This window comes from Nerophis lumbriciformis, linkage group LG05, assembly GCF_033978685.3.
Source record: "Nerophis lumbriciformis linkage group LG05, RoL_Nlum_v2.1, whole genome shotgun sequence".
NCBI lineage: Eukaryota > Metazoa > Chordata > Actinopteri > Syngnathiformes > Syngnathidae > Nerophis > Nerophis lumbriciformis.
Window position 1 is genome coordinate 40,758,291 of NC_084552.2, and position 15,982 is coordinate 40,774,272.

Genomic DNA, 15,982 nt, shown 5'->3' on the forward strand with positions numbered 1-15,982 from the left:
TTAAAAGCACTTTTACTTTGACTGATGCTGCCTCTGCATTCCTGGCGTTAAACATGGTGACTGTAAATACAGAGACAGGCAAAAGAGAAGCCAAGCGATTGACACAGAAGATCGAAGGATGTAGAAGCAGGTAACGAGTCAGTTACAGAGAATAAAGAGCATCATGCCCTCGCCCTCGCCCTGGCCACCGGCCGTGGTAGGGGAGTAGAGAGAGGATGCAGAGATGCAACAGAATATAAAATACACATCTATACAAAATTAAGTGCACAGTGAAAATAAAGGTTCGAACCCAGAATGGACAATTTCTGTTCCTTCTTTCCTCTAAAAGCACAAAACATTTTTATCAGACTGTGGCATCATAACATTGCAACTATGACACAAAGCACAACGATTTTGACAAAACATAACTGATGTCACAAAAAATGGGTACTCTCAAGGCCCAATATGATCAATCCACCCAAACCTTTAAAGTAGTCGTATTATGCAAAACAAACGTTTCTTGCCTTTTGACAAGTGTTTTTGTATGTTTGGGATCATCATGTGTCCGTAAAATTTGAAATCATACAGTCTTTCCGTCTTCCAAACTTGGAAAGAGCTGTTTGGAATTTGAGACGTTAGTGATGTATTTTGCCTTAGTTACGTCAGCTGATATTTTCATATATAGTAGAGGTTCAGTAAGTTTCTTATTTTTCTCTATCCTCTTGTGGGGCCGACTGGCTCGTACATTCACATGCATCCTAAAACCCTCCACTGTTGCCATTTCTAATAAAAAGTAGCGTATAGTTCTGACTTATATCTGTCAGTAGGTTCGATATGGAAGTGCTAAAAATTACAACATGGCTGACCGGGTGGAGGCGCAGTTGAACGGGGTTGGCCTGCAGGAGGACTTCGACACGTAAATAAGGCTACTTATAATGCAAATGTTGATCTGAAGTCAAAGGAGAAGGTGTTGGTGAAAACTAAGGCTGCAGCTAACGATTATTTTTCTATCGATTAATCTATAGATTATTTTTTCGATTAATCGGTTAATCTATAGATTATTTTTTTCGATTAATCTATAGATTATTTTTCCTTTTACCGATTATTTTTTTTATTTAAAATGAAGATGAAAAAATAAATGTTGGCCAGTTTTTTCAAAAGGCATGACTTTTATATACAAAAAAAAAAGTATGGCCACTCAGTCAACATTGACAACAACATGACAAAATATTCTGTAACAATGTAAACATTTAAAACTTTTAACATTTAACAAAATTAAAAGTAGCTTATTTGCTTTTTAATGTGCAAATATAAAAGTAAACATCCAGTGCAAATCTTAATATTCTGCAATAGTATAAGCATTTCTAAAGTAAAAGTATTGCTTATTTTGCTTTAAAATGTGCAAAAATAAAGATAAACATCCAATACAAAAAAGTGCTAAACGAAATATTCTGTAACAGTGTAAACATTTCAACAAAAGTAAAAGTATTGCTTATTTTGCTTAATAACACAACAATGATAGTATGATTAAAGTGAAAGTTAATTGTTGGTTTGTACATAGTATATGTAACTGTTAATGTTGTAAAAGGTATTTGCACAACTAATTAACGTTAGCGTTAAAGAGGAGCGCGTCTTTGTAAACACTGAACAGGCATGCCAAACGCGCCTCTCAGAGCGAAACAGTGTTTTAGTTTATGAATTTACAACGCAGATACAAATGACACATTCATGATTTTGTGTAATGATGACAATGTATACTCACGCGGACGATTGACTAGTTGATGGTGATGGCAAGAACGCTGTCGGGTGTTTTCTTTTCAAATGTTCCTTCATAGCCGTTGTGCTGCTATGATAGGCCATTTCCGCTCGACACAGTGTGCATACAACAACTGTCAAGTGTTTTGCTTTTTTCGCTGTGCTTATCCCACACTTGAAGGGATGTACCAATGCTGAATGTGGCTTCTGGATTTCACTCAAAAGACCAGACCGTAGTTACTTTTTCCTTTTATTTTCCTTTAGTTTGCAACAGTTTTTCCAACCAAGAAACAGCTTCTTTTTTCTTCTTGAGTCTTTTTAGCAGTCTTTAGCAGTGTTAATAGACTTTAGTTTCTTTAGCTGTCATTAGCTGTCTTTAGTAGCCTTTAGTAGCCTTTAGTAGCCTTTAGCTTCTTTAGTAGGTGAAAAACCTTTAAGGACAAAACACCACAAGATTAACATGCTGTAAAAAATCAATCAATTATCAATCCCATAATTTACAACTATTAATTAGCTATCAAACTCTTAACCATTAAACAAGTGCAAGAAAATGGACACATCTTTTCCCTTTAAGTTAAAACAGATTTTAAATAAATTGTCTCAACATAAATGCACCAAGATACATATAAAATATATTTAACACCAGAAACACAATAGATAAATGCAACAGAAAACCCAATATGCAAATACATAAATACCTAACCAATTTACCACCTATTTAGATACATATTTAAAATCCATATTCAATATAAATATATTATTAATTTAGCAGTGAAACACTCAATCTTAAACGCTGTCTACTGGTAGAAAAATGCCCCTTTTTCTATGCCCTCACCAACACAGTTAAATCCAACACTTTAAATTGAGCGACTTCACCCTCCTGATGAAGCAAACTGCTCCAACATTTATCAAACTAAGCAAAGAATATCAACACTAAACAACAGTTACATAACACACTGTGTGTATTTAGCCTCCAGACTAAGCACGCTACATGCACACAACCCCCCCTCCCATCTCACCAGCGCAACAGGTGCGCCACACCCACGAAGAGAAATATTAAATCTTACATACTTTTGGCACAACTCTGGGTTATCTGTAATCAACTAAACCTTTTTCCACTCTGCGCTGGCATCTTTTGTACTCCTTGATTTGACACAGCGGTCTAATTACCGGGCTCGCGCACCAGCAGATGAGACAGGAGCGCGCCGCGTTATACCTGCGCGCGAACGTAAACTGATCGGCTCTGATTTTATAAGCCGACTGGCCGAAATAATGCCGAATTATATACATTTGTTTATTGAAATACTCCCACACTTTTGACGACTTTTGGCGTGCTTTTTTTCCCTCGCTCGCACCGCTCGCATCATCTGCTTTGCGCTCCGCCATGACGGCAGTGTGACGTAAATATGCGACGCGTCGAAGCATAAAAACGACGTCGACGTATTTACGTAACCGATGACGTCGACTACGTCGACGCATCGTTTCAGCCTTAGTGAAAACGCCCTCCGAACTAGTCACCTCAGATTTCCACTGGTTGTGTAACCGCAGCAAAACGGCGCCGCCATGGAGCAGTACCGCCATCCATGTCCGGCAATCCCCACCACGATTTTTGTTGCCGCTCCGTCGTGTAGCGGAATAGTGTGGGCTTTTACGAGATCTTGCGAATCCGCTCGTAATCGCGTGGTAAGAGAAGTTGTAATAAAGCAAACCACAGATAGTTAATTCTGTCCTAACAGAGGAGCAGAAGTAAATAAACTCAGTCCTGCTATTAATAACAGGTGTTGAATGGCAACACAGACTGTCTTGCCACCATAAAACAACTTTATTTTTGTAGCAAGCAACAATACAACAGTAACATCATGTCTGGCGAGCGTGTCACAACAACCACTCCCCTGCTTTCCCGGACTCTGTATCAGCTGGTATTTGACACAGGATCCAATTTCCCCATATAACTGCCCGGGATATACCTGAATATTATTATTTAAGTTTAGATCCATGTCCTCAACCAATTGTTTCAGCCAGGTGAAATTACGTCTGAAAACCTTTGACAAGTTGATTTCATATTTGTTGCTGCCCTTTAAGACATTTCAAAGTGAAAAATACGATCCGCCTTGAAAATTTAGTATTTTATTTTGAAAGTAAACTGGATAATTTATGTTGTGTTTGTTCAGGACATCCTGTCCGACACAAGCATACTTTAGCTGAATTGAACAGATTTGTTGCAGCATTGGGCAAATATAGAAGCTCTGAGTATATTTAGTGCAGGGATGTGTAACGTCATCACTATGTCGGTGCCGTTATGCAGGCGGTGGAAACGGACACATTGATTAAAAAAAACAGGAGATGCAGGTGCCACTGTGCAGGTGCCGTTTGGAATCCGTTTGGAATTCAGTGGAAATCCGGGGTCATACACATACGGAGAATAAGAAATTATGTAAATTAGACAATGACGTAATTTAGCGACTCAATGGCTAGGTTTCTCACTAAGGAGTTGGAAACTGCCTGCACTATATAGAATATATATGGTATGTTGTTCTTGCGCCACGATAATAGAAGGCACAACTTTCCTCTTCCCTCCCCTCCATGCCGTCACGTTGCCTCTTTCTCACCACTGCCGCACCTTGTTGCCTTTCATCATCCTCTCCTGCATGGCTATCCTCCTCCTCCTCTTCATCATCCTTTCTTCTAGTCGCCGCTGTCGTGCTGCGATAATTAGTCAGCATTGAAATAATACAGCCGCCGGGGAAAAACAATAGAGGTGCAAAGGGCTGAACCGGGATGAAGGATCAGGGAAGAGGAGAGGAGAAAGGGATGGAGAGTATGGGGGGTTGTGTCGGCTCGTTTTAAATGGTTATCATAGGATCGTTAGATCTTGAAAGTGTCAGGTAGCTTTGTGTCTCATTACCTCTATAGGACTATGCCTTTAAAAGCATGCACGTGTGGGTGCATGGGTGTTCTAGGGGCCTGTTGTCCCTGCAGCCATCACAATCATCCATCCATCCATCCATCCATCTTCTTCCGCTTATCCGAAGTCGAGTCGCAGGGGCAGCAGCCTAAGTAGAGAAGCCCAGACTTCACTCTCCCCAGATAATTCGTCCAGCTCTTCCCGGGTGATCCCGAGGCGTTTCCAGGCCAGGTGGGAGACATAGTCTCCCCACCGTGTCCTGGGTCTTCCCCGTGGTCCTCTACTAGTTGGACACACGATAAACACCTCCCCAGGGAGGCGTTCAGGGGGAATTATGACCAGATGCCCGAACCACCTCATCTGGCTCCTCCCGCAGTGGTTTTACTCTGAAATCCTCCCTAATGACAGAGCTTCTCACCCTATCTCTAAGGGATAGCCCCGCCACCCGACGGAGTAAATTAATTTCGGCCGCTTGTACCCGTGATCTTGTCCTTTCAGTCATAACCCAAAGCTCATGACCATAGGTGAGGATGGGGACGTAGATCGACTGGTAAATTAAGAGCTTTGCCTTCCGGCTTAGCTCCTTCTTCACCACGACGGACGATACAAGGTCCACATAATTGCAGACGCCTCACCAATCCATCTGTCGATCTCACAATACACGCTTCCCTCAGTAGTAAACAACACCCCGAGGTACTTGAACTCCTCCACTTGGGGCAAGATCTCCTCCCCAACCCGGAGATGGCACTCCACCCTTTTCCGGGCGAGAACCATGGACTCGGACTTGGAGGTGCTGATTCTCATCCCAGTCGCTTCACACTCAGCTGCGAACCGATCCAGTGAGAGCTGAAGATCCTGGTCAGATGAAGCCAGCAGGACCACATCATCCGCAAAAAGCAGAGACCTAATCCTGCATCCACCAAACCGGATCCCATCAACGCCCTTACTGCGCCTAGAAATCATGTCCATAAAAGTTGTAAACAGGGTCGGTGACAAAGGGTAGCCCTGGCGGAGACCAACTCTCAATAGAAACAGGTGCGACATACTGCCGGCAATGCGAACCAAGCTCTGACACTGATCATACCCCCATACTCTCGGAATGCATTCTCCAAGTCCATAAAACACATGTAGACTGGTTGGGCAAACTCCCATTCACCCTCAAAGATTCTGCCAAGAAAATAGAGTTGGTCCACAGTGCCACAACCAGGACAAAAACCACACTGCTCCTCGAATCCGAGGTTCGACTATCCAGCGTAGCCTCCGGCCCTGTACACCTGAATAGAACTTACCAGGAAGGCTGAGGAATGTAATCCCACGATAGTTGGAACACACACTCCAGTTTCCCTTTTTAAATAGAAGAACCGCCACCACAGTCTGCAAATCCAGAGGTACCGCCCCCGATGTCCACTTAATGTTGCAAAGTCTTGTCAACCACGACAGCCCCACAGCATCCAGAGCCTTAAGAAACTCAGGGCGGATCTCATCCATCCCTGGGGCCCTGCCACTGAGGAGTTTCTTAACTACCTCAGGAACCTCAGCCCCTCTTATTGCTCAATGGGTAAAATAACAATTGGCTGATTGCTATAAAAAAAAAATCATATTTCACAGCTTCTTGACTGTTGTTTGAAGACTTTGCTTGATTGATAAAATTAGGTCAACATGAAAACATATATTATATATCAGTGGCATTTTAAAAACATCTCTGTCCACATAAAAATACTTTTGGCCGATAAGAAGCCTGAAATAGCAACCGGAGGTGATTTTCTCATTCATCATTTGTCATCATGACGTCTCTGTTCATAAACATAGTGATACATTAGATGCACCGTACAATGAGTTACATATTATCTCTCAAATCAGCACTCACTTACATGAAGCCCAGGTGAACTGTGTACCATAGCACAAAATGAAATCAGCACCCTTAAGTCAATAATTGTATTACTAAGATAAAGGTCCAGAGCCAAACCTCAGACCAAATGATGACTTCACTCTCACTTTGATCTTGTGTTTACCATTTAGTTCACAATTGAGACATATTGTTAGATTCAAAGCGAGCGTGTCATCTGGCTGCTGCAGCAACTTATGTGACAGTGACTGCGTTGTTTATAGCAATTTAAAATGTTCACATGTGACACAATCATGAAGTAACAGCACAGTGAAATGATGAAAGACACATACAAATAGAAATGGGTGTATTAATGCAGACTGTCTCGTTGTAGGAAGCAATTCTATTTGTTGTCAAATGCGGAAGTGAAGCGGTCAGCTGTTTAATTGTCTTGTTTTCAAATATGTCTTTAAGCAACACACCATGCACACTAAAAAGGCTGGAGCTAACATTTTTATCAATATGCAACTTTATTGGCATTATTTGAAATTAATCATCTGTCATGTTTCCTTCTGCAGTAAGAAAGATGTAGGAGTGTCGTGCACTAAGAGGCAGAGATGTGGGCGCGGCTTTGCGGCTGAGAGGCCTCGGATTGGTGGAAAATTGGGATGCTATGAATATTCATCTTTACACTTGACGAGAGATTTAGCACTCACATTTAGATTTAAGATTTAGATTTAGCATTTAGTTTTAGATATAACATTTAGGTTCAGCTTTACATTTAGGTATAGATTTGTTATTTAGATATACATATAACATGTAGGTGTAGATTTAACATTTAGATTTAGATTTAAGATATTGATTTATATTTCACATTTATATTCAAATTTAATGTTTAGATTTAGATTAAATATTTAAATTTAACATTTACATTCAGATTTAACATTCAAATATTGTCACAGCTTGTCACACCAGACCGTGCCTTAATTTGAGTTTGATTGATTGATTGAGACTTTTATTAGTAGGTTGCACAGTGAAGTACATATTCCGTACAATTGACCACTAAATGGTAACACCCGAATAAGTTTTTCAACTTGTTTAAGTCGGGGTCCACTTAAATTGATTCATGATACAGATATATACTATCAGATATATACTATCATCATAATACAGTCATCACACAAGGTAATCATCAGGGATTATACATTGAATTATTTACATTATTTACAATTCGGGGTGGGGGGGGTTTAAGTTTGGTTGTTATCATCAGTCATCAACAATTGAGAACAGAGAAATGGATATAGAAACAGTGTAGGTCTGACTTGGTAGGATATGTACATCCAGTAGTGGACATAGAGAGAGAGAGAGAGATCAGAAGGCATAAGAAAAATATCTGCATTTGATTTTTACATTTGATTATTAACAATCCGGGGAGGGTGTTAGTTTAGGGTTGAAGTTGCCTGGAGGTGTACTTTTATTGCGGTTTTGAAGGAGGATAGAGATGCCCTTTCTTTTATACCTGTTGGGAGCGCGTTCCACACTGATGTGGCATAGAAAGAGAATGAGTTAAGACCTTTGTTAGATCGGAATCTGGGTTTAACGTGGTTTGTTAGTTTTTTGGCATTGTCCTGTGTTTGATGATTTAGTTCCGGTCTCGCACTCTTATTTTGGTTTCTCTTCCTGTTTTAGTTAGTCCTTACTGAAGAGACTTGACTCCTGCCTCAGATCCCTGTTAGGTCCACCTGAGTTGAGTTAATAATCAGCAGTCTATTTTAGCCAGCCTCAGGTTTCAATCAGCATTGACTGCTGTGGCACGCTGCTCTTTCTTTTCACACCTCACCGTAAGTGTAGTCTTGTTTTGAGTTTGCGTATAGTCTTTTTGTGCGCTCCTAACTGCACTAGTGGTCTGTTATACGTGCACTCCCCTGCACCAGAGTGTTTGTTTAGAGTTTGACTCCTAGTGTTATTAAATATTATTTTGCTGCATTTGTGCATTCTATTTGCATCTAGAAGTCACAACAACTACCACCCACATGCGGCCCCGCAAGCGTGACAAAAAGAACATTTAGAGTCAACATTTATTTCAAACTTAAATGTGGTGAAAATTAGTTAAATGTGAGAAAAGTGAGTTCAATGTGAAGAATATATCTGCTTGTAAAGTGTGACTGAACTTTTACATTCGGTACCCCATACATAATTTCCAACATTTCTTATAACACTAGCCAAGAAGCTAAGTTTTAAAATCTTCAATTGACTTAAACCTGCATTTGTGTATGGATAAAAGGCCAAAAATCATAGAAAAATATCTGTGTCAGAATGGACATAGCCTTGAGATGAAAATGACTGTTGTTTGCTAACTTGCTTGCAACTTTGAGTCACTTTTTTTCTCTGTCTTTGTCACAGCACCATCTCTTTGTGTGCGTGTGTGTGATAGAAACACACAACCAACAAAAATGTACAGGTATTTCAAATACATTTAGAATTAGATATTAAGACATTATGTGTAAAAATCAAACAATTTATGTAAAGATTGTGAAGAGAAGTGTTTATCTCTTACCTCAGTGAAGCCAATGCAAAACTGCTATGCCGCTTTGGCCTTGATTGAAAAAGTAAACAAAATGTAATAAATGGACAATGAAAAAAGTCATGTTTACTTTTTATCGTTTAGAAAAATGTTCGACTACAATATAAGCATAAGTAGTACTGTTGTTTTAGAGATACGGTCGTAAATCTGTTGAAGGGATGCTGAATTAGCAGTTATCTCAGTGGCCTAGTGGTTAGAGTGTCCACCCTGAGATCGGTAGGTTGTGAGTTCAATCCCCGACCGAGTCATACCAAAGACTATAAAAATGGGTTGGAATTGGGGGTTAATTCACCAAAAATTATTCCCGGGCGCGGCCACCGCTGCTGCCCACTGTTCCCCTCACCTCCCAGGGGGTGAACAAGGGGATGGGTCAAATGCAGAGGACACATTTCACCACAAATCATTGGTACTTTAACTTCTTCTATAGTTTAAGTTAACTTTAACTTTAACTATAGGCTTTTGAATAGATTTGGCCGCTATGCTGCAAAACAGAATTAGAATTATTACAAAGAACAACAAGGTTTAGCAGAAACAGTATTTTATCATAACCATAAGGCAGTCCATCAAAGGAGATAAAGAAGACACCTGCAGAGCATGACGACAGCATTGATGATCAGCACCTGAAGTGACAGGTCGCCATAATTATGTCACCACCGTTCATCGTTGTGGCTGTAAATAACTGCGTGGAGGGTTTATTCCAGGGGCAGGCCCTTCCGTCACACCCAAATTGTTGGAGACCCCTCTTTTTCAGATGTTTTTTGAGGGGAGAAAATAGTTGTGTCCTATATTCAGGTCAACGCGGCAATAAGAAAGCGAACAAAAAATTAGCATTCATGTAAAGTGCTGACCTCCACCAAGTCTAATTTGAATAACATGGGGGAAGAATGTCTAATTTCCCTAAAAAACCAAGGGTTCATGCATTGCTGGTTGTTGTGTAGTGCATGCTGTGAAACACACACATGGGCACCTGCAAGCAAGTAGTTCACCTACTTGGCGCTCCACTTCCTGTTCGTCATCACCAGGCTTATAAAGCGACAACGTCGTCCTCAGACTGTCAAATCTTTTGGCAGGCAAATGGCTCGTTTAAAAAGCTAAAAATACCAAACGCTTTTGAGTTCCTTTTGACGGCGAGATCTGGGAGAAGTTGTGTTGTCCACGTTAGGACGCGCCGGCTACACCGACTGTTAGTGACACGACAAAGTCTGTCAGCTCACTCCGTTACAACTCAGATCATGCAAGGCTACAGATGAGCAATTCAAAGAGCAGCTTTCTGTTCATTTGCATACTTGCCAACCTTGAAACCTCCGAATTCGGGAGATGTGGTTTGGTGGTAGCGGGGGGTGTATATTGTAGCGTCCCGGAAGAGTTAGTGCTCCAAGGGGTTCTGGGTATTTGTTCTGTTGTGTTACGGTGCGGATATTCTCCTGAAATGTGTTTGTCATTCTTGTTTGGTGTGGGTTCAGAGTGGCGCATATGTGTAACAATGTTAAAGTTGTTTTTATGGCCACCCTCAGTGTGACCTGTATGGCTGTTGATCAAGTATTCCTTGCATTCACTTATGTGTGTGTAAAAGCCGTATAGGGGCGGCATAGCTCGGTTGGTAGAGCGGCCGTGCCAGCAACTTAAGGGTTCCAGGTTCGATTACCGCTTCCGCCATCCTAGTCACTGCCGTTGTGTCCTTGGGCAAGACACTTTACCCACCTGCTCCCAGTGCCACCCACACTGGTTTAAATGTAACTTAGATATTGGGTTTCACTATGTAAAGTGCTTTGAGTCACTGGAGAAAAGCGCTATATAAATATAATTCACATATATTATGTGACTGGGCCGGCACGCTGTTTGTATGGAGGAAAAGTGGACGTGACGACAGGTTGTAGAGGACACTAAAGGCAGTGCCTTTAAGGCACGCCCCCAATATTGTTGTCCGGGTGGAAATTGGGAGAAATTTGGGAGAATTGTTGCCCCGGGAGATTTTCGGGAAGGGTACTGAAATTCGGGAGTCTCCCGGGAAAATCGGGAGGGTTGGCAAGTATGTTCATTTATCTGCATTTATATATCTGTTTCCTTTTTTTATTCCAAATTATATAGTGTTTTTTTTTTTTTTGTAATCGTCCTCATAAGCCAAGGCTCCAAACTTTTTTGAGGGACACATAAAGATGTATCCTGGTGAAAATGTACAAAACCTTCTCAGTGGCTCCTGGTGACAGGAAGCATACACTTTTTCAAAGACTGTTTTGTTTTTGCACCTGCCATTTGGGTGAAAATTGTAAGGCAGACGTAGATTAATTTTACGTCCAGAATATTCTGTGGGCAAAAAAGGGAGCTCTGAGCCTGGGCCGCACTTTGGACACCCCTGACTTAAGCAGACAGGAAATAGTCGGACACATGGCTGCAGTATTTGGTTGTTGCAATGTTTTACATGTTCCTGTTTCTCCTCTCCGTGTCTTACAGCTGGGACAACGTACATCTTTGGCAGAGGCGGAGCCCTAATCACGTACACGTGGCCACCCAACGACCGGCCGAGCACGCGGGCAGATCGGCTGGCGGTGGGCTTCAGCACGCAGCTGAAGGAGGCCATCTTGGTTAGGGTGGAGAGCGCTAAAGGACTGGGCGACTACCTGGAGCTGCACATAGTAAGACCGAGGCTTCCTATTATTTCATATTCTGATAGCGTCACCATAACCTACTCAGTGGCCTAGTGGTTAGAGTGTCCGCCCTGAGATTGATAGGTTGTGAGTTCAAACCCCAGCCGAGTCATACCAAAGACATAAATATTTGACCCATTACCTCCCTGCTTGGCACTCAGCATCAAGGGTTGGAATTGGGGGTTAAATCACCAAAAATGATTCCCGGGCGGGGTCACCGCTGCTGCTCACTGCTCCCCTCACCTCCCAGGGGGGGATCAAGGGTGATGGGTCAAATGCAGAGAATAATTTCGCCACACCTCGTGTGTCTGTGACAATCATTGATACTTTAACTTTTTTTTGTTTATGAGGTTGATGAATGACAGTGGGTGACAGAGTATTTGTTGTATGGGAACCTGCACCAAACATTTTCAAACAAGATTCACTGGACATCAAAATGATTGAATGATGAAAGAAAATGTTGTGAGGCTGATTTGATATTTCATGTATTCTGTGTGGAGTTTGCATGTTCTCCCCGTGACTGCGTGGGTTCCCTCCGGGTACTCCGGCTTCCTCCCACCTCCAAAGACATGCACCTGGGGATAGGTTGATTGGCAACACTAAATTGGCCCTAGTGTGTGGATGTGAGTGTGAATGTTGTCTGTCTATCTGTGTTGGCCCTGCGATGAGGTGGCGACTTGTCCAGGGTGTACCCCGCCTTCCGCCCGATTGTAGCTGAGATAGGCTCCAGCGCCCCCCGCGACCCCAAAAGGGAATAAGCGGTAGAAAATGGATGGATGGATGGCAGCATGTGCAGTTACAGTGTATCCTGCAGGTAGAAAAAAAAAGGTGCTACAAAATATTCCATTATGCATGAACGTCACTAGGTCTATTTAAGGATTGCTTGACTCCCCCTAAAAAGTTCCTAAGTCTATAGTATGTAAACCATTAGTTGAGACATGTACTTAACACAAAACTGCGACAATATGAGTTGAGTGCGTCAAAACAAAAAACGACATGTTATTATTTGATTGAAATTATCATTGAGGCGGCCAATAGGACCTAGGCGTTGTTTGTAATTGCGCTCTCATATGAGGATTAGCAAAACTTTCACTCAGTGACTTTTTGTTCAGTCTAAGTAAGCTTTAAAATAGCGTAAAAGCAATACCCTATATTCTAACAAATGAAGCAGAAGCTGCATATCTATTGAGCAAAGGTGAATCTCCGGAAGCTGGCAGCATGTTTTTATTTATTTTATTTTTTTATTGCATTTTCACAGTAAATAACGTGCATCCGTAACTTAAATGAACTTTGAAAAAAGACCCCAATATTTTGGCAGAATTCATTTTTATTGCCAGAATGTAATACAGGAAAATGCTTATTACTACACATTTTAATTACACATTTTTAGTATTAATTAGTCATTTGTTTAAATTTTTGCTAACAGTCCCGTCAGGGATTATTTTGAAGTAACATTTTCCAGCAAGCATGCAAGTTGCCATCTCCTCACTCATCTTTGCACTGGCGTATGCACTGACTGTAAAGCAACCTGCTCCGCATTTCAGGTAACATCCACTGTTGTGGTAAAGGAGCATGTGTGCTCCAAATAAAATGCGCAATTAATTCGTGTTTATACATGATAATTGTGATAATGTTTTGTGATTAATCGCATGACTAAAAGCATTACCTATGACAGCCTTAGTTTTTATTTCATTAGACGATGACTTCATTAGCGTCCAATTCATTAACATCTGTAATTGTTAATGTAATGTTTACCTATGCTTACATTTACTATGTGTTTAGATAACTAATTTATTTTTTAATTAAAAAATATCCAGAGAAGGCAGGGAAGGAAAAGTATAAGCGAGATAACAAGTCCTGATAAATACTTCTTAAATAATAAATTCATTGATGTGTTGGAAATAAAACGTTTCTTACACATGCCCCGAGGAGCTCAAGCACCCCCTATATTTTAATCCTAGTGATGTCCCACCATTAGTGTCATTTTTGTGTTCTTGATGTGCGAGACTGGCAGGAGTCCAGCCTGTTCAGGAGCTCATTCCAGCTAGTCTCGTTGAACCGCGTTTATCGTGTTTTATACGTTGTGCTAAAAAGGTCGTTTAAAAAAGCAGCGCTAATGACAACTTTAAATGACTATTAAAGGGAGAGACATCAGGCACATTAAATGTGTCTGATTGTCTCTTTGACCCCGATGATGCATAATCAAGACCAATTTGAATGCTCGGTGATAAATAATACTTAGCAGGGCGTTAAAGCTCTAATGAGGAAAGTCAATTAGGGACAAACAATGCATATGGATGGAACTTTTTCTCACATGGTCTGCAAGTTTTTATCCTTCCTCCTTACTCATTCGCTAATATCCATCCTCTGTCAAACTTCAGTGGATTATTCTCTCACTCTTGCTGTGGACACATAAGCACGGTTCCTCGGCTCCCATTGCAATTAAGTTTCATTTGCCGCCGTTCCTCCTGAGCCATCCCCCTTAATGACTCCTTTCAGTTGGTGCCACGTATTTGGGTCCTCTTAACCATGCTCGACTCTCTTTAAGACTTAGAGTGAGAGCACCCTCAGCCTCCAGAGGCTTCTACCTGCAGAAAGAGTCGGGGAAAAGTTGCTGTTTGAGGGCATTTTTCACCCACAATTAATTGGCTTTTGGCTACTGATGAGTTTGGATCTTCTTTCTGGACTGCATGCTTTGTCATATTTAAGCATGATCATACCGTGTTTGCATGTTTTCCACATACATACAGTAATTACAAATGGTAGTCCAAATCAAGATGGTCACAAGGTTTTTCCAACCACAGCCTTTACCCATACTATTACAACACCAGTACCAATAATGGGTTGCAACCACTCGACCAAAAGGCACTTGTGGTTTTCGCTTTTGGGGACAAACATTCAATGTGGCTATTTTTTTTAGCAGCCGTCTCAGAATACTATTAAGGTGTAGACGTAAATATAAAAGCCAGATATTGTCAAAATATTGTTGAATCTGATCCAAACACTCATTACAATCACAATCATTTTATTGCCATTGTCAAGAAGAAATACTGTTCCTAACATCACCAAAGTGGAAGTTTCAAACTAGTTGCCAACACTCCTTGTACACATCGCATGTAGTTCAAGAAGTACCAAAGTATGGAGGCACATCGTTTCTTTATATCTGGTTGGCTCCACGAATTGAGCATTGAGGCCATGAAAGAGATGTTTTTGCAAAGGTCAGTAAGTCTACCGTATTTAATAGACATTGATTGACGAGTGCAAGCCAGCGCAAGATGGTGGCCAATCTCATCCAAAAAGCATCTTTATCGATGTCAGTTTCTTTGTTGTCAAGCAATTCGCCTACAACGTGAATAATATATAGGAATATTTTTTGCACTTGTTCTCCTGTTGCAAGTCAGATATTTTGCTGTCATCTACAATTTGGCGTCTGCAGTAGTTTCACTGGAGTGAAGTTAGTTTTTTTGGGGATTTTAAGTTGTTTTCCTGTCATCCAGAAATGTTTTGTTCCAACAACATTTAGAAATATCAAGACTCAGTATGATGCTGCTGTGGGATATGCAGCCATTGAGAGATTAATTAATTTAGTGTAGTAATATTATCTATCTTGTGTGTTAATCCTATTTAGTGAGGTGTTCTTGTTGCTAAACATTGCAGCAATAAACGCTACAATAACATTGCACAGATATCAAAGTTTCTTCAAGAACACTTTATATGTAAGTATATGGAGACTGGATTTTACAATATGTTTTCAAGTTCACAGACATTTACAAAATGGTCACTGCAAACTGCTCACTTGACTCCCTTTTTCCAAGAACGACAGGCTCGAAACAGCAACAACCTTAACAGTGTTTAATTTATTTTTATTGTATTTATTTTTTGCTTAAAGGAGCCATATGTAAGAATCTGGCCAGAAATGGTACTGCAATCACGGTCAAAATGATGTATTGCCCTCCCCCGCTCCCTGACTGAGGTTGCCAGATATGCAGCCGAATCCAGCTTGATCGACTGGGCAACTTCAAAGAACTTCAAATGGCAAGCGACGAGTTCTACGTTGTAGGTTTCTCTTGTTTATGCGTCTTGCAAGATGGTTTACTAAGTAATTATGCAACATTTTACTCCATCTTTCAAAGACATCCCCGATACAAATCCTTGTGTTGTTCCTGGCTTTGTTATAAATAAGTTGAGGATCCTAACGAGGCCTTTTATATTTACTAAGGTCTGACATGTTTAGTAACTTTACCAGTGGCAGTAGCTAGACAAAGAGGGCGGTGCGTAATTGGCAACCT

General features: G+C 41.0%; 1 protein-coding gene across 9 annotated transcripts in view; it reads left to right on the forward strand.

The window, feature by feature from the left end:
• The window catches only part of LOC133606397 (neurexin-2-like), an 873,942-nt gene that overhangs the window by 727,952 nt on the left and 130,008 nt on the right, over nucleotides 1-15,982 (forward strand). For all 9 annotated transcript variants that reach the window (XM_061960335.2, XM_061960334.2, XM_061960329.2 and 6 more), the window contains one exon: nucleotides 11,500-11,681. In XM_061960335.2, coding sequence (XP_061816319.1) covers nucleotides 11,500-11,681 — 182 coding nt within the window. The remainder of the gene's footprint in view (nucleotides 1-11,499; nucleotides 11,682-15,982) is intronic.